The following is a 25,854-nucleotide window of genomic DNA, read 5'->3' as shown; positions in this document are numbered from 1 at the left end:
TTCAATATTTCAATATTGCTAAACACATAAAGAAAATTATACAAGAATGTGGGCCTCCTGATAAGTTTATCCATGTCGTGTACAGCATCCCATGGAGGCAATGATGGAAACATAACTTGGGAATTGCTAAAGCACAGTTGAACAAAACGACAGATGATGGAGGACCTCAAACATGCAGGAACCTCAATTTTATAAATGAAATGTAAAAATGTACATTCATCTGAAAAGGGAACTTTGGACCACTGAGCAACAATGGTCCAAAAACTTGATTTGTTTTTTTTTCAGGCTTAACACAATACATGCAAAACACTCGTGTTTCTGTGTGGTGGTTCTTTAAAGCAGCGACTCCAGTCTACGCCTTGTAATGCCTCCAACCTCTTAGGCTTTAATTAACATTTCTCTCTAAGCTGTGCTCAAGCTTTTTCAACGACACTTTCTTCTTCCACTAAACTTTCAATGAATATGCTCGCACTCTGAACAATCCAGCTTCCACACTGACCTTTAGTGGTTCATCCTCCTTGTGGGGGCTGTCAGTAACTATTTGCTGGACAATCATTAACATGTTGTATCAAAACTACAGTTTTCAACCTGGTCTGAAGTTTTGTTCCCATTTACTAAAAGAATACATTTTGAATTTTCATTAACTAGAAGTCATAATCCTCTAAAAGAATGGAAGCAACCGCATTAAATATGTCATTTTATGTCACTATAAACATCGGTTTCACTTTTTGATTAGAATTACTGAAGTAAAACAACTTTTCAACAATAATTAATTGAGAGGTAATTGTAAAACCTATTTAACAAGATGAATAACATAAAGTTTAGAATAAAACTATAACTTAAAACAATAAAATAAAATCTTAAAGCAAGTGAGGAGGTATTGGAAAATATGGTCGAGTCTGCAGTGAAAACAAACGGCTGCAGCTGTATGCTAATTAGGCGCCTATGCTTCCCGTCCGCGCGGGGCAGCACGCGCCACTGAGCAAACACGCGCATGCGAGGCCGGCAACACGGGCCCACGCGCCCCACAGAAATTATCTCGAGGGAAAGAGGAACTCGTTAAAATGCCATCAAAGCTTGTAGTCCCAACAAACCACGACTAATAGACGAGCAGAGTTGAAGAACAACAAGAATCAGAGCAGAGGAAGCGAAGATGGCGTCAGGAAATTTAGGTTGCATTTTACAAGCAACATGAGCTAAATAAAGCAAAAAGCAAATTATTTGAAGTTATGAACTGGTTAAACATCTTCAAACCTTAAATAATAGATATCCGTCCCATTAAATCAACGCATTAAAACTTCCCTTCTCCTCCCACCCACTTTATAAAGTATCCCCCCAACTGCAGTAAGTTTTAATTCTTAAATATGATTCTTTAGTCAGCCCAGATCAAATGTATAATTTTGCTCGAACAGAACCAACATAACGGTGTGTTTTCAAGCAGGTGAGAGAAGGTTCTGGGACATAGAGGCCTATTGAAAGGGGGGCTGCAGGCCTGCGGCTCAGCTTCGATTGTGTAATTATTTGACTTGGTCATACTGCAGCTTTATGCAAATGAGGGGAACAATGAACGACGATGGAGATTAATTCCTCCCTGGTCTGCGCACTGAAAGAGGGGGAAAGAATGCGCCCTCTTCCAAGTGGCGCACTGTCGCATATAGGCCTGCATTATTAGGCAATAAATGGAAACCCAGGCAAATGTGCAAAATGCGAAGAGAACAAAGAGGACCTGTACTTGAAGAGAGAGAAAGAAGTAAGTTAAGTTAAACACTTTTATCACAACATTTGAAATTTGTCAAATTTGGAAACTTTTTTTTGTGTGTGCCTATTTTACAGCTACAGTAATAATAATACAAACTTTAGAGCTTCCGGAAAACAATATATTTCCTACAAGCAGATGCAACACCGGTTTAAAATATCAGTGCAGAATGTCCCATCACAAGCTTTGGCTGCTGCTGCCCTCCTCTTTGTCTACAGCGCTGATTCCGCCCAGCACGCGTCTCGCTGTGGCCCAGATTGCCTGCGAGTCCTTTTTCACAGTTAAGAGGTCAATTTGCCTTTGAAACGATGAAAAAAAAAAAAAAAAAAAAAAAGATATCCACGCACACGCAGACGTGGCCATTGTGCACAAAGACCAGAGGGCTTTCTTATTACTTATGTATGCAGCGAGATGTCTGATTTATATGTCGGGTTAAACTGCCGAGACAGACGCGTGCCCTCAAAATAAAGAAATACTCCTCCTCCATAGGGCTTATGTTATAAAATAAAATCGGACAAAAACGAAAGTTGCTATATTCTGTTGTGAGCAAATAGTGTGCGTAAAGGTCGTGCGTAAAGATGGAGCAAAGGTATAGAGAACGAATATTTTTAAACCTGTTTTTGTGCTGCACATTTTTTTACCAACATCTCAGGGAATTTTTTTTAGAAGAAACGAGCATTTTTACAACCTTCTGATTCTAAATAATAATAATAATAAAAAAAAATGTTAAATCGTGATGATTTTAGCACTGATGGACATTTCCCTTTTAGCGACTCCGAGGCCCCCCAGAGGAGAGCCACAAAGCAGTGGCACGTGTGCATTTGTGTAGGGGCCCATCAGACCGTAAAAAGAGGAGGGTCCCGGCGTGTGCCTCGGTCGGGGGAGGGAAGCTGTGCGTGCAGCATTAATGTAATAAACCGCCAGTACATCTGCTGAGCTATCTGCACATCCTCCAACGAAATCCACCGACCCCAGGCTCAGAGCCCTCCCACAATAAAATCCACTGGGATCTTGGTTTCATCCCATTGGTCGGGGATGCTGCAACAGGGGGGGGCGAGAACAATAGCATCATTCCGGCATAAAAAGAGTGGAGCTATGCCTTGGAGACGAAAACATTTCAGCAACAGAAGGATCGATATAGAGGGGAGTAAAAAGTCCCTAAAATTCTGGTGTTGCCATATTTTTTAAACCAACCTGGATACTCCAGATTTCAGCCACCTCTCCGAAGTGCCTTCCCGCTGTTACTCGCCAAGATGCCCAAAGGATTCCTGGTGAAAAGAAACAAGAAATCCGCACATGTTTCCTACAGGACTCGATCTGATGAGGATGATCTCCAGGAGCTACACACCCCAGCTGCCTTGCCAAGTCAGACGGACCCCTCCCCGCCGATGTCCGTGGCGTCAAGCCCCGACCGCGCCTCGGTATCACCAGATTTCGTCGCAGCCGACGCGCCGGTGCCAAGGCTGGAAAAGCCGGAGCAGTTCGGCAATCCAGAAGCGGTGTGCCAAGCCATCTACAGCCCCACCCGACCCATCAGCAAGGAGCACGACAGGGGATATTTTGAGCGAAGTTTCAATCTGGGCTCGCCCGTTTCTGCGGAGTCATTCCCCGCAGCCGCCTCGCTCTCCGGCCTGGACCACCTCCTGTACGCTCCGGTGGACCTGAAAATCGGCACCAGCAACAGCAGCCGGGGCGGCGCAGCCATCACAAACACCACCACCACCAGCAGCAGCAGCAGCACCACCACCAGCAGCAGCAACAGCCTATCAGTACCAAACAACCGGGTCGCAACCAAAAGACCCGCCGCCGAGGGAGCAGAGCGAAAACCTAAAGCCGCCTCAAAGAAACCCAAAGCCATCAGAAAGCTCAACTTTGAAGACGAGGTGACCACTTCTCCGGTGCTCGGGCTGAAAATCAAAGAGGGGCCGGTGGAGATGAAGCCGAGGGCGCAGTCCTCCGGGGGAACCAAACCTTTAGGGGAGTTTGTGTGCCAGCTGTGTAAAGAGGCGTACGCGGATCCCTTCTCCCTGGCTCAGCACAAATGCTCCCGCATAGTCAGGGTCGAGTACCGGTGTCCCGAGTGTGACAAGATGTTCAGCTGCCCGGCGAACCTCGCCTCTCACCGCCGCTGGCACAAACCGCGGACCAGCACCGGCGCGCCGGCGGCGGCTCCGCCCGCGCAGGGCGTCAAACCCGACATGGCCAAAATGCAGCCGCTGGGCGTCAAGTCAGTCTCCGACGAAACCAAAGACATGAGTGACAGAGACACCCCGAGTCCCGGGTTGTCCGAGTCGGGCTCTGAAGACGGCTCGTACGACTGCCAGTTCTGCGGGAAGAGGTTCAAGCGGCAAGCGTACCTAAGAAAACACATCATGGCTCACCAGGCCCTACAGAAGAAGGTACTGGAAGAGCACGGGTTTCAAACCAGCGACCGTGCAGCGGCCGAGCAAGCTCCAGTGTCCGCCCCTTCCTCCTCCTCCTCCTCCTCCTCCTCTTCCTCAGCATCATCAGAGGAAGCTTCAAACCAAAGCCCCCTGAATCTGAGCCCGGTGGACTGCCTGCTGTGCACGATGTGCGGGGAGAGTTTCACCAGCAGGGCCGGCCAGGAGAGACACCTGCGCCTCATGCACCCCTCCCAGATCTACCCGTGCAAATACTGCCCCGCCACCCTCCCCAGCTCTCCGGGGCTCACCAGGCACATAAACAAGTGCCACCCCTCGGAGAACAGGCAGGTGATCCTGCTGCAAATGCCGGTGCGCCCTGCCTGCTGAAGACAACACAGAACTTGTGCCTTTGATGGGGGAAATACAAAAAAAAAAAAATGAGAAAAAAAAAGAAAGAAAATAATAATAATAAAAAATAGAAACAAAAAAGTGGCTTTGGGTTTAAAAAAAAAAAGATAATAAAGTTGCCCACTGCCATAACTTTAGGCCAATGAAAGGCAGGGCTGTTTGATGTTTAAGTGGTGTCTTTTTCATGCCAATCAGTGATTGTTGAATGCTTGTCTCGATATTTAATTTACTTATAGGCCTATTTTGAGATTTTATTTCTCAAATTAGTTTATCAAAAGGGGGAAAATGAATACAAAGCGTTAGTTTGACTGTTAAAGGGTATTTTTCTAGTACAGCACATGCTCAATGATAGCTTCTAGACCTAAGAAATGTCTTAAGAAAAAACAAAATCTCAGAAATCTTTTTTTTTTCTCCCCATCAAAGTCTGTTGAATTCACCGACCGTGATTGCTCTATCACTGTAGCTTTACGCTTGTTTGTAGAGGACAGAACTTTATCAACTTTGTCTTGGTGGGGAAAAAAAAGTGTGACTGAAGAATTTTCCCAGTTTAGTAGAACCACAAATGCCTTTAGTAAACAGAAAAGCCTAGTCTTAAATAGCCTGCATACACATCCAAATCCTGCTGTATAACTGCCTTAAAAAAGTCAACATAGATTGTTTTAATTTTGAATGCTGGCACATATTTTATTCGATTTATTATTATTATCATCATCATCATCGTTGTTATTATTATTGAAGATTGTTGCAATATTTTTCCATCATATTTATTTATTTATTCTAATTATTTTATGTAACTTATTGTTGTGATTTATTTTCTCTTTTCCTCCCCTGTGAATCGTTCTGGCAGTTTACATGTCGTATAGCCAAATGTCTTTCAATTTTTTTTATTTTTTTATTTTTTTGGTTGCTGTCTTTTATTTATTAGTTGTGATAATTGTGGTGGGTCGGGTTTTAATCATCAATCTTCACAGCTCTTGTGTTTTAAAAAAAATAATAATAAAGAAAAACGTAAAGCTCTTACCTTAGATGCAATCTTTTTTAAGGACAAGTTATTTTTCTTAAATGTTGGCTTTTATAGCGCTTTGATTGTATGTGTACATCGTTGGTGTCTATCGAAATAAAAAAAAAATATTTTCAAAAAGACACGCGGGCTGCTTGAACTTTTTCAAATTACTCCCTTTAAGAAAAAAAAATATATATATATTTTTGTAGGAATAAATGCACTTAATCCAAATGATATTTTTTATGCTTTCAATGTGTCTGTACCCTCTCACTTCAAACATTAAAGCATAACAATCCAAAGAAAACAGAAAATGCCGCAAAACGACAGAAAAAAAAACACATTCCGACTTTTAGAAATGACATAACCTAATTTCTAACTTATTTTTCTTTTATTCTAATCGCGCAAATTGATAGATCTATCATGTGCGCACACCAGGACGATTAAATAAAGAGTTTGTAAACTTATTTATCATTTATTAAAATGATCTTTATGTCCGAGTTAGATCTTATTTCCATTTGTAAGTTTTACACTTTAAAAGCTTGAAAGTTAAACCAGTCGTCGGGAGACTCTCCCCGTGAATAACTAACGTCGGAACCGAACCTCTGCATTCAGTATCCCCCCCACCCCCCGCCCCGTTCATCAGAGCGATTTTCTGTAAATCATCGCTGCAGAGGCTCAAGAGAGGAGAGGAGCACTTAGAGCCTTATCATAAATCCCCTCCTGCCTTTAATACCATGTCAGGACATGACAGCGGGACAAAGGAGGTGGTGGATCAGAGCTCACCTCTGGAGCAGTAAAACATCTGTCTGCTTCTTGAAGATAAAACAAAGAGAGAGAGAGAAACTCCCAGGGTTTGATTTTTCCTGAGTTGTAAGATGATTTATGATTCATCAGGTCCACAACTGACTTTAGATCTAACTAGCAGGACACGTAAAGCTCGAAGTAAGACGCGTCAATTCAAACTTAAACGCCTTGAAGTTTTTTTCTTTTCTTTTTTTTTTGAAGTTGTGGCTCTTGTGTTGAAGCACCAAAAAAAAAAAAAAAAAAAAAAAAAAACATCAAACGCCGGACAAAATTTCAGGACATTAAAAATGCTCCTAAGCGTCTCGCAGATGTGTTCACGTCCTTAGGGGTTTCCAGATTTCGTCACCTTTCAGCCAAAGAGGACACAGCAGAGCAAAAACATGATGCGAAAGGAAATTAAACACGGATACAAAGTGAGGCATGGATTTGTAATTTAGTCGCCTCAAGTCAGGACTTTGTAAGACCAGTATTTTTGGATATAGTCATCAGCTTTGAACTTAAAATGTTGCCTCTTTTCATGAAAAGAAAAAGAAGCATATTCAGATTGGATGCAGATAATCTGTTAAAGTCTTGACAGTGGATTTAGGTCTGCACTTTGACTGAGCCATGAATGTTTTGATCTATGCCTCATCATAGCTCTGCAGTCCTGCCGGTAAATGAACATAAACACTTCTGCCATGCATCTAGCTCCATCTACCTACCTAGTGCCTCAATACCATTTTGCTGCCACTCTCTATGTTTCACTATAGGGATGATGTGCTTTACTTGTAGGTCAAACAGCTTAACCTCACCTAACCAGAGCGACTTCTTCCATGTCTGCTGTGTTCCCTGGGTGGGTCGTGACAAACTGTGTGGCTTTCCATCAACAGCAGCTTTCTGGCTGTCATTCTTCCATGAAGGCCAGCTACGAATGTGGATCTCTGCAGCTCCAGTTACCAGGCGTATCTTGGCTGCTTCTGTGTTTTCGGATAATATATTGAACAGAGCTATGAAAACTTTTCTTCCTTTACAACCCAACTCTGGTCTAAACTTTTCAACAACCTTTACCTTCACCTGTCTTAATCTGCTATTTGTTCGCTAATGTTTTCTAACAAACCTTTGATGACTTCGCAGAAGAGTTAGGTGTGGTTAAGTTAAGCGACTTGTGAAGCATCTGGCTGCAATGGATTTTATTTAGGGATATTAAAATACAAAACAAACCAGCACTTTGTAAGATTTGTACCTGCATATACTTTCTTCACTTCACAAGCATGAACTATTTTGTGTTGGTCCGTCACGTAAAATCCCAATCCAAAAGACTGCAGATGTGTAGGTGCACAAGTGACAAACTGTTAAAAATATAATACACAAAAGTGTAGTTAAAATAAATAATGCAAATCAGTGAAATGTGTACCTACACATATTAATTTGTATTATTAAATAATATAAATACGAGAAAGACTTTCGTCACCTCGACTACCAACAGTAAATAAAAATTAAAAAAAAAAAAAAAAAACTTTCACCTCAACCTCCTCTGGCCTGATTTCTACTATAATTAACCATGTTTTATGAATATTCCACACCTGTTCACAGCAAAATAAACTTTTTTTTTTTTTTTTTAATAAGCATCCATCTCCCTCGGCAACACGGCGAGATATTTGAAATGTGAGAATGGACCACAAAGACATGAAATAATACAAGGCAGCAGTCACAGTGTCAGCCTGTTCTGCTGTAACGTATCTAAAGTCAATGACGAGCGCCGAGCCCGGTGAAAATTAGGTAACATTAGGTTTATTCCCCACACACATACAGATTCGGGGCTCCAATTATGGTCAAGTGCTTTTTCGTGTGCCTTTATGCGGCCCAGGAGAGGCAGGGGCACCTGTAGGTGCTGCAGCCGCTGCACCTGTACCTCCTGGTGAGGTTCCATTACGCAGGCCTCCTCTAAGTAGGTCTGAGCAGCAGGGGAGACAGATGGGAGGAGGGTCAGGTTACCCCTGCTGCTGATGGCACAGCCGGGCTGGGGTCAGAAAGCCCACGGAGACAGGCAGCATCACAGATTAAAAACCTACACTCGCAACTTCCCAGTCAGAAACACAGCAAAAATGTAAAATTTTAAAAACGATTTAATGAAATGTTTCAATTTTCACATTTCCAGTGAAGATAGCAGGACCTCGGTCATTAAAAACAGTTTTGATATGTTGACAAATGATGAAAATTTCAAGCTTTTTTTTTTTTTTTTGCTTTCTTATACAAAGATTATATTACAGGCATTAATATATTTATATTAAGAGGGCAATGAGGCCCCTGAAATTGACACAATGTACAAGGATTTCTAAAACGAGAAGAGGAAAATAACACGTCTAAGAACTAACTCATTTTCTTCACAAATATAAGACACACAATCTTGGTCCGAACACCTCCAGTGACTAAGCCACTAAAAGAGGAGTAAAACATCCCTTCAAAACACATTATTCTACAAGCTACAATCTTTAGATCCACACAGCGGGTTTTTCCTTCAAGAGACTTTGGGGGAAAAACAAAAACCATGGTTGCGATCCAGGCCTATATGTTCATACATTCTTCAAAAAGACAACCAAATAAAAAGCACAACAACATTTCTGCGAGACCCCTGCTGTTTGGATTCCCCATATTCTGCTGTAGGAATGAGCAAACAAAAGGAGGTGAGATCTTGGAGAAAGACGGTAAGGCATAGTAGTGCAACAGATGGGGATAGTGTTGCAGCTTGGGTGGAGCTCTCAGAAAGTGTGAGTGTACAGTGCGAGTGCTGGAGGGTGGAGGGAAGAGAGGGGTGGGGGCGGGGGGTTGGACACCTGGCTGCCATGACAACCATGAGTGTGCAGGTTGTGAGCGCTGCTTGCCTGGCTGTTGCTAAGAGGTCTGGTGAGAGTTCAGCTCTGGCACGCCACCTAAACCCAAACTCAACCCCCCTCCCAAGCAGCCGGGGGCCTCAGGAGGACACATGGAGACAGAGAGGATCATGGGAAAGAGCAGGAGTTGGTTACACTCCATTCTGAGATGAAGATGGAGAAAGACGTTTAGAAAAAATAAATAAATCCTAAATCCATCTGTTGTTTTTGTGGGAGGCACAAGACGTGGATGTTTAGAGATGATGGAGGAGAAGGATCAATTATACCAATGAGATGATCAGACAATGTTCAACACGGTGGAAAAAGAAGCCTTAAATTTAGAGAAGCACCAAGAAATGAGCTTTTCCAGCAATTTTCAGCTGAAGCAGCCCATCAAAATTAACCTTATTTTCTAGTGGGCCATATCTAGCAACGCTACACTTCGGTGTGGATGCTGTTACTGAACAAAGACGACTCAAAATTGGCCATTTTCAGTCTTGGTAAGTTCTTTAGTAATGAAGTCATAGGAGGCACAGGCATAAGGGATTTGTAGTTTCCACTATATTAAGCTGAGAGAGCGTGCAAGAGTGCAAACCTTTCAGCAGATAACAGGAAGGCTAAATGGAAAATAGAAAAGTTGCTTGTTTTATCCCTTTGAGCTTTCAACCACTGTCTGTCATGGATTTGGCGACTTGGAAAGTATATGCAGCAGGGCATTAAGATTTTGTGTACATTAAAATGACACCATTTCTCCTCGCAGTGAAGCCGGTCTTGAGTGGCCTTATCCAAGTGGTATCAGAATATAACAAGAGTCCCCCAGCACATATGTTTGCAGCTCTAATTTTGAAGTTAAAAAGGAAGTAGTTCTTCAGCTGCTGGGCTGTGTTAAAAGTGTTGCCTAATAAAGATGTCAGGCTGACCAATAACATTTGGTAAAACCAGCTGTGAAGAGTCCAGGTACTCGGGTAGTAATATGTGGCAGATGGACAGACTGAATATAATGGATTTAAGAGGAATGACAGAACACTGCGACTAGCTAATAATTAGCTGCTAGCAAAGCTAAAGTTACAATCTACTTTGAATCATCTCTTTGGTGATAAATAAAGGGCAACTTAACTGTTTTTATTAAGTCTAGACTTTATTAATAAACGACTGCTCAGACCTGAACCGGATTATTCTATAGCAAAGAGCGACTCTTTAAAACACAGTTTGAAATGAATGAAAATGAGAAAAACTGGATTTTTAGCTTTTCCTTCCAAAAATGTTTTAAAACACAATCCGATTCTCAAGAACCAGATGTATATCATCTTATCTTATAAACTGGCTGGAATGTTAAATTTGGGTTAAGGATCTACATTCTCTTGAAATATACATGGAGTCCGCTGTTTTAGTAATGCTCGGTGTACCAACTGTGCTAATTGTTAATTTAAGTCTGAAAAGGCAGTTTTAAACGTCAACTCAATCATTTGGCCTTTCTCTAAAAAAAAAAAAAGTTCAACCCTGTTTTACAGCAACCAGTCAAAGCCGGAAGAATAGAAAAAATACTTTGAAGGCTATTATATCATAGAAGTAGAAGAAAAATCTGGATGTGATAAAAATCAGCCACAAAGCTCATGTTGGTGCATCTCTAGATGTATCGGCATTTCTTATTACACAGATATTGTGAGAAGCTTCATAAGAGAGATTCGAGTACATGAAAACACTAAACTGTCACATACATCACATATATTTATACACACACACACACACACACACACACGCACACACACCAGTGCATGGAGTAAAGTTTCACCTGAGGGTCTGGCGTTTTTTTCCTCTAAACAGCACAGGATTCATATTACAACAAAATGATTAATCAATTCATACAATTTAGCAAATGCAGAAGAAAAAAACAAACAAACAAACAAATGAAAGCAACTTGAATCCCAAACAAACTCAGCAAAAGAGGAACATTCAATGCTAATGATGAGTGAGTGCAAAACACACCGGTAGGTTGGGAATGTTGGAATGTCAGTGTCATCACAGGACAGGGCAAACTGATGGCGGAGGAAAGAGACAGGAGGAAACTTATCCAATTACCGGACATAAGCCCAGGTTAATGACATCATATAACGATTATAAGCGTGGTCTTTTCTCATTCCAGCAGAGTTGCATAAATCAAACAGTGACAAAATCTATTGGAATCCATTTAAAGTGGAAAATGAGAATGGCAAAAAAAAAAAAAATCATTTCAAGTTCAAAGGATGCCATCGATTGTACGATGGGGGGTGGTGAAGAAAAAAACAAACAGAAAAAAATAAAAATAAAAAAATAACTCGGACACTGCAGAGACCATGTGCCCAGGTGTGGTAGTGCATGGCATACGTATCCACCGGGAAAAGTTTCCGAAAATGCAACCAGTCTTCCACAAACGTTGAATAAACTGGTGCTACACAGGAGAACAAGAGCTTGAGACCTCACCTGATGTGGAGTCACTGGCGTAGGAAGGCAGAGGCGGGTGCAAAAAGAGGTAAAAGACAAATATCTAAAAGGACACCAATCTCCTGTGCAAGTTTAGCACAAACTGTCATTCAGTGCTTTACATAAAGTGTTGAATTATCTGACAATGAAACGGCTTGCAGCAGTCTCCCATTTCCTTACTATAGTAAGAACATCAGTTTTTCTAGCGCTTTCAGAGAGCGCTAGAGTCTTAGAATAAAAGTCACACTTGGATCACAGATTTGCATTAAGACTCTTAAGTCTTCCTATGATGAACATGGTTTTAGTCTCGTGCCTGTCTCAATTAAGCCAGTACAGCAAACTGAAATGTAGAGACAAAAAAAAATCATCGATAGCCACTTAAATTAACAATGACACCACACTCAAATTAATGTTTATCCGACAAAATTAATTCAGCTGAATTTCCCAGAGTGATCACTTCTAAAATAAAAAAAAAAAAAAAAAAAAAAAAAAAAAAAACCGACAAAAATAAAACAATCTTGCAGTCCCGGCAGGGTGTTTGAGGTTCTTCCACAGCAGATTCAAGGCTTCACTCTTGAGGACGGGTGACGGGCTGAGGAGCTTAGTTTGAAGATTTGCTTATAGCGCTCGCTGATCTGCGGAGTTTTCCCGAAACTCTCTGTTTGGTGGAACGGGGCAGGGTGGGAGACACCTGCTCGGCCGAGTCCGCCGTCGGATTTCCACCTTCGGGGCTCACGCTGCCAGTGAGGGATCCTAGCACAGAGATGGATGGAGAGTTTGCAGAGAGAGAAAAAGTTTAGCAGCTTCACACAAACTGTCTGCGCGACGTTCATCCCAGCATGCCGTGTCATGCATCTGACTCTTCATTAAACCAAGTTCATAGGATTTTCACCAACATTTACAAAGCTACAACCGAAGCTGCAAAAAGAAAAAATAAACAAACACTGGTTAGGATCTGAATTATTTCAACTCAAGTTAATTAGAATTAGACAGCCCATTATAAAAGTTACATGCTTCTTTTTTTTTTCCCACATGCTGCTGAAAAGCAAAGCTTGCTAAAAGAGAACCCATTTCCCCTTCCCAACCCCCTTGGCTTGCTTATATAATGCAAAAAGAAAGGCCACCTTTCCAGCTTAAAGGAAAGCATCCAGTTCACAGCGTGACGGCAAAATGCTCTGAATGAAAACAAAATTACACATTACACTCTTGTTGTGAATATTGGAGCATTCCCATTGTAGCACCTTGTCGTTTTTCGGACAAAAAAAAAACCAAGTTCCCATCAGTGATTATGGGACGACTAACGGTAATAATGCCGCTGAGGACAATCAAGTATTGTGAACATCGACTTTCTCGCTGTGCCCCCCGACCAAATCCGAACTACTGGGGTGGAGGAGGAGGGGGGGAAGGGGGAACTCCCCCCTCCACCCGTTTAAACAACTTTTCTGCTTTGTTGAGATGGCATCTGCTTGCCTATTTTCTTTCCTATCCTTTTATTTCCTGCCATTTTTCCGAGGCATCTCAAGTTGCAGCGGCTAAAAGGGATGGCAGATGGCAGGAATAACAGACTCAGGCAGCACAGTGGACACCAGCAGCATCCAGCGCTGCAGGTCGCTGGGAGAGGAGGCCGGGCTGAGGATGGAACGCTGGGTGTGAGCATTGTGCAGGGCTACAGGAGGGGAGGTGAAACTGCATTCTGGAAATTCGGCATTTAAATGTAAAAGAGGGACAAGCTTGGCTGAAGCTGTGTGCCGGGGAAGTTTTGCATTCCTATAATCTTCACTGGAAGGCATTCATTCCAGCAGTGAATAAAAAAAAAAAAGAAAACAAACAAACAACAACAACAACAACAAAAAACACATCTACCGTAAACACCTTCTGGCCAAATAAAAGGAAGCTGTTAAAGGTAGAACACGCTCAGCAAGTACCGGTTACTGGTGACCAGCGTTTTTAAAAGTTATGGTTGAAAGCTGCTGAAGTTTTCCAACACATCAAAGGCTTTACATCCTTTATTTAGATGGAAGAGGAAACGCTGGACTGGTCAGTTTTCTTATGAAGGATAAAGTAATGCAGCCCGGAACAACTCCCCATTTGATGCTGTGCACTGCCAGTCAGCTGACTGAAAGAAAACAACTACACTATTTTCTTTTTAACTCTTTCACAACTGCAGGTGTGAAAGAGTTAAAATGTACAAATAAAATATATAAAACATTTCCAAAGGAAAAAAAAAAGAAAAGAAAAAAAAATACATTCTTTCAGCCAGCTGACTGGGAGTGCTCAGCAACAAATGGGGAAAAGGCAGTGCTGTTCCCCCCCGGCCCTCCATGGCTCTATATTTCCGGAGAAAGCTCTGATCACTCCAGGATTTTTTGCGGTGTCTCTGTGAAACTGATGTCCAACTTTATCATCTTTAAAACTTCACATTCTTAAACCCTCAGTCTACCAGTAACCGGCCCATTAACAGTAATATTCAATTATATTAGCAGCAGAAGGAATACCTGATGCTTTTCTCTCTTGAATAAAACAATTCACTACATACAAGCAACACATTTTTGGTTAAATATCAAGAAGCAATGGTATTTTTACTGCAGGTTGAACTGTAAGGATCTTATACCAGCCATGCCTACAGCTGCATTTGTCTCAGATTTATATTTACAGTGAACAGTATTATAGCAAAATATCATAAATCAAGAGGAATTGTGTTATCTGAATGTATATATTTCTTTGTTTTGAACCCACCCATTTAGCGCCCCCACCCTTGCACTCCCGTTTGTTTTAGAAGGAAAGAAGAAAAATTGAAAAAGGGCAAAAAGATAAAAAAAGGGGACCCTTTAAATGGCCCTGCACTCCCATTGGTCCCCAGTGCAGCAGTTCAAACAAGGCTTTAGATGACAAAGACGTCTTCCAGTGCGGCAGGTGTTAGTCTCAGAGTATGCCCCAGGCAAACAGGCACACTCCAACAGGAGGAAATGAGGGGGGGGGGTTAAAAAAAAAGGAAAGAGAGAAAAAAGAAAAGTGTTTGCAGGGGGAAGAGATAAAGGCGCACCACATGCAGAAGCAAGGGCCAGAAGTGTAGCTTTATTGTTCAAGCTGCTACTTAGTCAGGTGCTAATTGTCGCCACCGTACATCGCTCTCAATTACCAGGCTGGCCTAAACAGTAGGACACCCCCCAAATAAACAGCCCGGTTTCTCTTTCTTTTCCCATTCTGAAGCACATTCAGTAAATAAAGCTTGGTTAGTACTGAATTTAAAAAGAAGAGCGGCTTCGGTAAGAACAGTCAGGGTGAGTGAAGGGTAGGTAAAGCAGCCGGACCGAAACAAGCTTCCAGTCCGACTTTGGCTTACCTTCACCACATCTAGCATTTGGACCTTTAAGATATTTTTGTTAATCTAAAAAGGAAAAACAGAGTACATATTCATTTGTGAGGAAAAAAAAAAAAAAAAAAGTGGAAACACCAGAAAAACAGAACAGCAACACATTGCTGCTGAAAATACAAATATTTGAATGATTCATGGGAGTTAGATGGATTGAGCTTCAGGCAGCATGTGTGGTGTTGTTGTTAGTTGTAACTTAGAGCTTTAAAGAAAGAGGAGGTTAACCAATTCTGGATAATGAGTTAATGAACAAGTGGCATTTCTCTGAAGGTACCGTTATGTTTGATGGTGCCCAATAACACAGAAGAAAATAAGAGCATTTTGAAAGCCAGTGCACAAACGGTGTGCAGTTCACATGGAAACAACAGACTTAGAAACATTTACCGCCAATGTTAAGAGTAGAAAAGCAGTTTGGGTGAAAGAGCAAAAGATGCTGGGGCACCTCAAAGGGTCACGGCAGCTTTTATGTAGTTTCATCCTGAGAGAACCTTTTTTTCTCCTCTGCCGTTAATCATTTTAAGAAGTACGGCAAATGACCCCCAAAACCCCCCCCCCCCCCCAAAAAAAAAAACACTAAAGAGTGAAGAAAAGCAGTGGAAAGTGTAACACACTGATGGAGAGTTTGTGGGAGAGATGGACCGGTTCATGCAGGAAGCCATGATGTTGCACAGAAGCTGCCTGGTGAGAGTGAAGTTACATTGAGGATAACAGCAGCTGCAATAAAGTAAAGGATGAATGTGGGCTCAGGTCTACAGAAATATTCATTCTACTTTAACTTTTTTGACATTTTTCCACATTACAACCACTCCTAAATTTTATTAAAATTTTATGCAAAAAAAAAAAAGGGAAAAAAAAAATCATATTCATATACATTGACGCCTGTAAATAAAATCCAGTGCAACCAATTGGGACAATTATTAATTGCGCATATTTAAGTTTGACCTTTATAGTGGAGTGGAAAGAAGAAAAACTTTATAAAAGAACGTTTAAAGTTTGGTATACATAAAACATACAGCAATGAAGTGGAAGAAGGTGCCGTGGTCAAGTGAAACCAATATTAAATGCATGTTGAAAAAGTCATCATTGCACTTCACCACTTCACCTTACACACACCGTTCCTACAGTGAGACATGGCAGGTCAGGGAAGATGAAAGGGGCAAAACACAGAGGAATCCTCAAATAAAGCCTGTTAGAGGCTGCGAAAAAACTAAGAGGTTTACTTTAAAGCAAGAAAATGGTCCTAATCATACAGCCAGAGATAAAACGACCAACGACACATTCAGACGACCCAGTCAACATTCAAACTTAATTCTAATTGAGAACCTTCGTCAAGGCCTTAAAACTTGTATCATATTTGCAGATTCTTTCCATCTAATCTGACTGGGAATCAAAAATTAGAAACCGGAGGAAACTTAGGTCTTTACATCTGCAAAGCTGGTAGCGACCGATCCCAAAAGGCTTGCAGTTCTAAGTGCACAAATTGTAGGTTCTACAAAATACTGACTCAGGGGTGCCGAGTACACATCCATGAAAAAAAATCTGAATGCTGAGTATTCTTTATCTTCCACTTCACATGTACATTTAGTTGGTCAATGACAAAAAAACTACCTATAACATTCAATGAAGTTTTTGGTTGTAATGTGGCAAAAATATAAAAAAGCTCAAATGGTATGAACACTTTTGCATGGCAATGTATGTTATGTTTGTAATGTTCAAATCAGCATGCAAGGACCTGCAGTTGGAGTCAAAACCTGGATGCATCAACAGAAATGAAACGCAGCCTCTAGGGATCTGATGATGTCAGGATCAAACGACTGAACGGGGGATGTCAATGGGCTGAACGCCATGCCAAATATGAAGGAAACAGGCAGTCTTACAGTCCAGCTTGGCCCAGGGGTACTCCATGTCCCAAACCATCCCCGGCCAACGCCTGCACGCTGTCATGGAGGATGGATGACATGTTAGTGGCAGCAATGGCAGCCGTAGCAGGATGGACAGACGAGCAGATGGGGAGGACAAAGTTGCATATAAACACAGACCTGCACGAATGAAAGAAACTGGAGAGCACTGTACAGGGGAGTGAGATGGAGAGCAGTCAGCCAGCTAACACGGTTAAATGAAATAATATACAAAGCAATAAGACTTGCATGGTGTTGAGGGTCCTCAGAACTGAGAAGTCAGCATTTTAGGCGGATAATTAATGAGCAATTTTAAGCCAAGTTTTTACCTCCATGTATATCACGTACAATGCTTGTGTAGGGGTGGTGTGTAAAATCTATACAAACTTGACTGGCAATAGTTACATGTTTCCAAATGTTCCTCCAAAAGTCCTCCTTATTCTTTTTTTGTCAAAACATTACTATAAAATGATGGCTCATTTATCAAGGGAAAAAGCTACCAGAAGCAACTTGTCCATATGTGAAACAAAAGAGTTAGTCCTCCCGGCCCCATTAAATTATCAATCAGTTTCTTTGTCTGGTCTGATTACTGTCTGACTTGAAGAATCACAAATCACTTGAGTCAGCTAAAAGATCTGAAAAAGAAACATATAATGGTCCGATTAAAAGAAATTCAAGAACAAATGAGAATGTCTTCGACAGTCCGAAAGTTTGGGCTCCTGTGAACGAAAGATTGAGCAAAAATGGAGAAAACATGGAAGAGACGTGAAATTAACCAGGAAAAGCTGGAATATAAAAAATGCTCCAAGAGGGTGTCAATGCTAGGAGGTCACTGAAGAACTCAAAACAAGATCTTCAGCACTGCAGATGTTGTGCATCTGCAGTGCTGAAGATCATTTCTTCAAAATGAACAAAAGGGTCCATTACATCATTTCCAAAAATCAACTCGATGATTCGCAAGACTTTGAGAAAACGGTGAGACAAAAGTGGAACTTTTAGGAAGGTGTGCGTCCCAATACATTTAACATTTAAAAAAAGAGAGAGAATAATCTGCACAGTTAAAAATGGTGGTGGTAGCGTGATAAGAGTGGGTCTGGTTTGCTGTGTCAGGACGTGGGTGGCACACCAAAATTGACAGAACCGTGTTCTCTACTAGGTGGGCAAAAAAAAAAAAAGAACAAAGGCATGCCACACTTTTCAAATTGTGTCTGTAAAAACAATTTGAAAACCAGGTATATTTTTCTACTTCACAAATATGCAGCACTTTGTACCTGTTTATATATATCTATATATATCTATATATATATAAATCTGATTAAATATTTTGTACTCTGAAAGTTTGTGATTTTAATGGAAAAAGTAACTAAATTAACATCTGCTTTTTGTGATTCCACTTTTTATTATTCTGTTATGATTATGTGTAAATAAGATTTTATGCTTGATTTCTAAAGCATGTGAATTTAAAACATGATATAAGTACTGACTTTTTTTTAAAACTTTTTTTTAAAACAAAATATATAAATATACACATTTTAACACTGTAGAAAAATGTGCTTTCCTTTAATGTGTGGGTATTTTTTTCTTGCTACTGAAGAAGATTTAACACATCTGCAGGCAGGAGCGGCCGACAATATGGAAATGTGACTGACAACTTCTTGCCTGCCTGAATGTCACACCTGCTCCTTTCTAAAGTCCAACACAGGCGGAAACACTGGAAAATAGACTGCAGTTAATTTTCAATTGTCCACACTCACAGTAAACACACTGCATGCACGCTAAAGCGCCATTAATACGTATAAGCCCCGACATATCTGAAAATGACAAGGCATCTGTGGTGTGGTATTGTGAAGTGCTTTCCTTGTCAAAACAGAATGTGTGTCGGGATCCAATAGAGTAGAAAAGTGCAATCTTGTATTGATTTCAGGGCTGCTGCAGATCGATCAGAGCTGCTACAAGGAGGAAGAACAAGATAAGACACGTTTTCCATTCTATTCATCATGGACTGATAAGAGGGCTGTGCTGACATCCGCGAGCTGCTGTTTGTCGGTCAGATCTTTTAAGTGTTAGTGACTGAGCTCATGAGGAAACACACACAAAGACATAAACACAAACAGGCACTCTGCAACTGGCATTTAAGAGGCTGCTTATATTCACGGGGGAAGTAATTGCATGGAAAGATGCAGTTTGAAAAAAAAAAAGAAAAGAGGGATGAACAAAGTAGCGTGAGTGGGGCTTGAGGAAGTGGAGGAAGCAGTGTGTTTGAAGTCAGTCGGAGCGCATGAAGAGCCAGGGCTTGTCGTTTGATATTCATCAGTGAGCGTAGGCGTTGAAGAAGAGTGGAGGGGAGGGAGAAGGGGGCAAACAGGTGTGTTGTGAAGGAGGGCAGACTAATGTAGCAAGGGTGCTAAGAAAACAAACGAAGAAAGAGGAGAAAAGAACGGAGACAAACGATGCAGCAATGAGACGGACCGAGGGGGAGTTTTGTTTATTTCTCACCTGTTCCGCTCGCAGAATAGGCAGGGGAGGGAGAGAAGACCTGCGAAGCAAAGTCTTCAAAGGTCATGACCTCTCTGTGGTTCTGAACAATGGCCTCCAAGTAGAGTGCTCGCTCCTCGTAGCTGGCGGCGACTCGTTAAAGGAGCAAACAGTATGTGTAGGGAAAAAAACAAAAACAGAAACAAAAGCAACTGGTACATGCGTCAAGTTTTTTTTTTTTTTACACAAATTTACGTGAAACAATTCCTGAAGTCAATAAATGCATCATTTCCTGTGTAGAGGAGAAAAAAAAAGATTAATTTCTATCTTAGACACAGATAAATGTAAGATATGCTCAATATACTGCAAATATTTTGTCCTCACAAAAACACTGTCAATGCAACAATGCATGCGTGTCAAGAGTTCCCCCTTTACATAGCTTTTTTTTTTTTAAATGAAATCTCACAGCAGGAGGCTCTCATACCACACATAGATAACTCCAACCATACTAAAGGTCACAGACATCGTCGGATGCACAGGAAAAAGAAGTGTACTCAGTACACATGTTCGGAGCCTTGAGATCAACTGGAAAGTCAGGACACAGAATGGTGTGCATGTGTGGGAGGTGCAGGGGTTTAGGTTACCAAACCAATTTGGTTCTGCGATCCCAAAAACTTCAACTTCTAAGTTGTTATTGTCTTAGTAACCATGTTTTAGGTAAAAAAGGAAAATACTTTCCTAAAGTCACATTTCTGCAATTCTCTGGCATCTGGAAGAAAACCTGATGGCTGATCTGAGAGTCCCGTCGGCTCGTTACCTCCTGTGTTGGCCAAAAATAATCCACTCTGTAAAATTTAAATTTGCTTCTACATTCTTTCCATTGGAATCTGTCATCTCAGATGAGAAAATGAAAAGTATCTAAATCTTTAATTTAGATGCTGTAAAATGATAATCCGAGGCTCTACAACACTCTTCAGACGTTTTATGGCTTTAATCAGTGTCTTACTGAAAACACGCTCCATCCATTGTAACTCAGTCAAAAATAGTTTATAGTTAACATTTATTTTGTGCTATGTTTTACATTTGCTCTTGCTCATTAGTTAAACTGGGTTTCTTTGCTTTTTCTGGTCAATAAATAATAGGTAGGCAATCATCACAAGATATTACGGTATTTGTTCACATGACAACTGCTCACCTTTTCTTTCCTGTGTGAAAGGAAAGGCTTCCTCTTCAGAGACAAAGTTTATCGATAAGTTATTATTTAATCTTGATCATCGGTGAGAGGGGCTGAATTATTGTTCTTAAAGCCATTTAAACGGACTGATAGTTGCTTCATAAAACACCGTGATGGTGTGATTTAGCTTTGCTGGACCAGGCAGCCCCATCATCATCATTCCAGCCAGAAGCAGAAATGGAACAATCAGCCATGCCACATAGCCCCAAATGAGAATGCAGTCTCCAAAATAATCATAAAAAAGAATACATCAATGCTGGCGTGATGCTGAAAAGCTCTCCTCTTCCTACTCTCGTCCCTCTCCTCTCTCTAATAGAACCCCTGCTGCAGGCAGCATGTCTAGGACCACCCTCCCCGATGTGCTGCCTGCCACTTCTCCGTGCCATCAGGGGGAAAATTGGAGCCATTTGAAATTCAGAGTGACAAGCAGCGACTGAGGCCTGGGCAGCCAGCATGCAGGATGGATGGCTGGATTTGGAATGGAGGAAACTCCAATAAATAAATAGATAAATAAGCCTCCAAAATGGCTTCTGGGTGAGGGTGGAAAAACATTCTGATAGCTATTATCATATCATTATCATGGATATATCCTGCTAAGTCTGTTGTGGAATGGAAGGAAGTGTGGGATAAAATATGGGGAAGGGAACCATTGGGGTAAAAAGGACTATTTGATGCCATGATGACAGTAAGTACCCTGAGATTTAACAATGTGTGGGTGAGCGAATATCCGAGAATGAGTCGGACTACTCTCTGTGACCATGTTTTCTTCTCAAACAATGCCTGACAAATTGCTTGACAAACGCATGAACTCCCGAGCAGACAAAGCCGCAGTTATTGAACGCTGATGCCCTCCTCCCCCATCTCATTATGACTGCCTGGGTAGAGTGAAACTAGGCTGAAGTGGACGCCAAGGATGAACCAGGCTAAGCTGAGATAGGCTGGACTGGGCCGAGGGGCTGTGGTCTGGGTTAGATAGATAGGACAAGACAGTCACTGGGCAGGAAGCCTGTGGTGGGCACATGCCGCCACAGCAGGGGCCAAGGCAGCCATGACCAATGGCTTTGAGGGGAACCATGGCGAAGCAGAGATGACGGGCACCTGTGCAGAGACACACCAGCCGGTACGACAGCCAAGCTGTTCAGGGTAACGGACAAAAACCGGACAGAGGGCAGAGTAAGACAAAGGATTAGGTAGGAGAGCATGTTCCTGAAAAACAATCTCATTAAAAAAAGTACACCGTACCTTGCAAACACACTTATCTATTTATATGGATATTATCAGACACCAACCTTGAATCATCTTCTCACTTCATAGTGGAAAGACAAATTTTCAAAACTAAAATTAACCCCCTTTACTCAGATATTCCTAAATAAAGTTTAAATGTTTAAAGCGAGATTAGATTACAAAGCAATATTCCAGGATTTGGACATCTTAAAGAAGGTCATGCCATCTATTGTCCCAAAACCCAAAGAGTATTGCACAAATGAAAACCTACCAACACATATCTGTCCACCTAATGGATGCCATTTTTCAGAATGAGCTAAAAACCTATGATGACTCTGAACGAGCTGCAGAGATCCATGACTCAATGTAATGACAGGACAGCTATTCGTTATGTTCTCTATAAATATGGCTTTCATGTAAAATTGAACAGAAGAAAGCCATTGTCGGTAGAACGCTAAAAGAAATTTGTTCTGCAGTTGACTTCATATACAATGGCATAAAGCGAAGAAGGTCAGAGCTGATGGGGAAAATCCATTTCTTGTGGATGAAAACAATAAGTTGCAAAAGACTTGAGTGTCTACATGCGCAAACATGAAAGACAAATGCCCCAAAAGATAAGCAGACTTAATTGCAGTGGAAAGTAGTTCATCAAAGTATTTACTGAAGAGAACTAAATACAAATCAATGCCACACTTTTCAATTTTTAGTTAAAGTATGCATCTCTTTCTTTCCATTTTACAGTTATGTACTTGTTTGTGTTGGTCTATCACCTAAAATCTCAATTACACTAGTATATGTTTCCGGTATGAATACTTTTGCAAATCTAAGAAGCACAACTCAAACGCCTGCATACAGACATGTTTTTAACACGGTTTGGGCCACAGAAAAGTGTCAGAAAGATATAAAATGTAAACATTAACACACCATAAAAATAAAAGCTTCTATTTTACACTTTAAAACGGAAGAAGAAGACGGAGTAGAAATACTCAAAAGTATGTATTGGCTATATAAAAGCTCTAAAAGCTCCCAAATAATATGGTGTGACTAATTGATTGTTCCTCACAGTAGAGCAGCATGACTTTAAGCACGTAAAAGCACTTCCTAATGTGCTCTTTATCCGTCTTCCAGACATGCAACGTCACCGTTTTCTGTCACTTGCTGGAAACTGTGCTGGACAAAGAGTGGGCATCCCAGGCCCTGCTGCTATGGTAACACGGGTCACAGCTCTGTGTGGTGGGTCATGTCCAGGGTTTAGTGGATGATGGACAGAAAGAAAAGAAGCTTGCAAAAATAAATAAATAAATGACAAAATGTACCTAGAGAGGGGACAAGTGGAGAGGGGGAAAAAAAATACAGAAGGAAGGAAGGGTTTTGATGAAACGACTTTCAGGGAAGCCGATAAATGAAAAACAAGAAGGGATGGGGACAGAGAGAGAGCCTCAGCACAGCGTGGGTCAACAGAGCCATATGGCGGTCCATTATCAGAGATGCAGATGACTGTGGGCCTGTTATTGAGATTCCTAAAGCAAATATTGACTCCAGCTGGAGCAGGCGCTCTCTGACTCTGACACACGCCTCTCCTCCACTACTTCCTTCCGCTGCCCTCTTTGTAAGTTGGACAAATGGATTACAGTGAGTAACAGAGAGAAAGTAAAAACTTAAAATAATAAAAAAAAAATGTACAAAATAGAGTAATCAGGAAGCGGGAGAAAATAAATGCACAATGGAGGTGAAAGATGGGTGACAAAAACAGGGAATGATTCAAGGTATTTTTAGCACGGGGCATGGTCATGCTCACTCACTTTAATGTTCAATGATATGTGTTGGCAAAAAAAATACCTGCAAAGAAATTTGACCTGATGTACATCAAGTAGCAATCATGTCTTCTCTCTCCCACTCTTTTTTTTTTATTTGCTTGTCCCTAATTGCTAATCCATGGGCACAGCTTGTTCCACTGCAAATGCACAGCTGCTGCCATCTCCTCACAGTAACCGAATCAGGGGACACATCCAGAGCAGTGACGCAAAAGCTATGTCCGAGCTATGGATACCAAGCCTGCTGATTCTGACCTACTTTTGCTGTAGAAGCATGAAGCATGAATTCAAACATGGGTGGTCAGAGCAAACATGCAGAGCAGGTAAATAGCAACAAACAGGAAATTAGCCTTCAGGATAAATTTATCATCCTTTAGGAAAAATACATGTTGCCAGTGAAATCTCCCAGCAAGATTCAAACACATTTGGGTAATAGACAAATGGGAAACCAAAAGGAAAAATTCAAACAGGTCTACATTTTCACAGATGGACTGCAACTCCAGTCATCCGTGACATAACTGTTATTTACAGCTGGACTGAGTGGAAGACTGTTGCGCCACTTTGGGAATTTCCAAGGAACCCCTACGTTCCAAGTGGCTGCATTTCTATTAGGGGGAGGAGAGGGAAACCAATGTAATGCCTATGGAGTGTGGCGAGCACAAGGACAGTAATGAGAGGGCGGGAAAAAAAAGAAAAAAAAAATCTTCCAGGTGTGAGGAGTTGTAAAACAAGTTGGGTTAGGACATCGCTTCCTAGGAATGGGGTGGCTCTGTAAGTGGATCTGGCTTTGGGATGAAAGCGATGGCAATAAAAAAGAGCAGCATGCAAATTAATCTCTGGTTATTATCACATTTTACAAGGAGTTTAATGAGACATTAGGATGAGAGCTCTTCACACCGAAATGCCACAATTTTTCTTGTCAGAGTGAAATCTTCTAATTGTCCTTTTACTTTAAGCTTCCATGAGCCTATAGGACTCACCTTCATATATAGGGTTCATAATATTAGCTTAAAGTAAAACAAGAACTTTTTTCCAACAGTCAGACTTCACTTTGATGCTCTAACATTGGTTAATATCAGTCTCATAACACCCCTATTAAAGGGCTGTAACCTTCTTATATTCTAACCTTTTCTTCTTGAAAGCTAAAAAAAATATAGACTGATCAAATTTGGAATAAATTCTTCCATTCTGACAACATCTTGTAATCAGTATTCTACACTAATCAGAAACACTTTAAATGCATACATATATGTATGATATGCAAATCATCATACACCAAGATTTTCATCACGGGTTGCCTTATTGTTATCACTTAAATTTTACTACATGATTTCTGAAAAATAGAGCCAAGAAATACTGCTTCCAAAAGATCTTCTGCAACTGAAATATTGCATAAACTGATGTTGCCATCAATGCACCATGCAGCTCTACAAGAAACCTGTTCTGTATTTGTGAACAGAAACAGCATAAAGTCATAGTTTAATCACAAATGCTAAATCGTCATCTCTAAAAATGCATAAAATGTTACACCTCTAACATCTACACATTTAGGATAATGCTAAAAAAAAAGAAGTAATTTTTAAAACCCTCTCCTTCTAGATATTTTATTCTTTAAGTTTAGCAGAAATGTCATTCTCACTACTCGTACCTGTGTAGGCATATGTGCATGTGTGTCCAGGATAATGCATGTGTGCATACATATGCATCTCGGGTTGTGTGCACATTTCGTTTACATATGCATGTGTGCTGTCCAGATGGCAGGGAGGTAGCTCTGGGGGAATGGTGGGGGTCAAACGTCTTGGTGGATCAAAGCCAAGGTCAGGGCAGCTGCAGTGGCCCATGTTCAAGGTGAATAGAGGCCTCAGATGGCTCTTCATTAGAAGGCTGCCCCATCCCTGCTGGATCCCAGCAGCCAGTCACTACCCTCCTGGACAAGCTCAGTTTTCTCACCTTTTTCTCTCTGCTTCTACAGAGACCCGGTATGAAAGCACTCAACTACTGAGATTCATCTAGTACTGTAAATAACTGAGCATAGGTAGAAACATACAGATACTCACAACACAGTGTGGGTGTGTCGACAGACACAACACAGACATACAAAAACATCAAACCCCTCCATTTATAAGAGCAGTTGAAAGAAAATGAGCCCAGATTGACCTCTGAACTGGTGTC

At 41.2% G+C, this 25,854-nt stretch overlaps 2 protein-coding genes across 10 annotated transcripts in view; one reads left to right on the top strand and one right to left on the bottom strand.

Moving 5' to 3' along the window:
* Positions 1-867: 867 nt before the first annotated feature.
* insm1b (insulinoma-associated 1b) lies at positions 868-5,061 on the top strand. The gene has a single exon (XM_016661669.1). It carries the CDS (start codon positions 3,010-3,012, stop codon positions 4,525-4,527), a length of 1,518 nt encoding a protein of 505 aa, XP_016517155.1. The 5' UTR covers positions 868-3,009; the 3' UTR covers positions 4,528-5,061.
* A 7,066-nt stretch (positions 5,062-12,127) lies between these two features.
* Positions 12,128-25,854, bottom strand: part of ralgapa2 (Ral GTPase activating protein catalytic subunit alpha 2) — a 103,999-nt gene continuing 90,272 nt past the window's right edge. For 4 of the 9 annotated variants that reach the window (XM_016661639.1, XM_007574078.2, XM_016661642.1 and 1 more), the window contains 2 exons: positions 19,432-19,553; positions 12,128-12,417 (listed from right to left, as the gene is read on the bottom strand). In XM_016661639.1, the coding sequence (XP_016517125.1) occupies positions 12,266-12,417; positions 19,432-19,553 (274 nt within the window). In that variant the 3' untranslated portion in view covers positions 12,128-12,265. Of the gene's footprint in view, positions 12,418-12,691; positions 15,053-16,914; positions 16,975-19,431; positions 19,554-25,854 lie in introns of those variants that run through there. The other 5 variants (XM_016661648.1, XM_016661660.1, XM_016661652.1 and 2 more) reach the window with 5 other exon arrangements.

The sequence above is a fragment of the Poecilia formosa genome, unplaced genomic scaffold (assembly GCF_000485575.1).
Source record: "Poecilia formosa unplaced genomic scaffold, Poecilia_formosa-5.1.2 Scaffold8, whole genome shotgun sequence".
Classification (NCBI taxonomy): domain Eukaryota; kingdom Metazoa; phylum Chordata; class Actinopteri; order Cyprinodontiformes; family Poeciliidae; genus Poecilia; species Poecilia formosa.
Note: the sequence above shows the minus strand (reverse complement) of the source record. Positions and strands in the feature narration are given on the sequence as shown.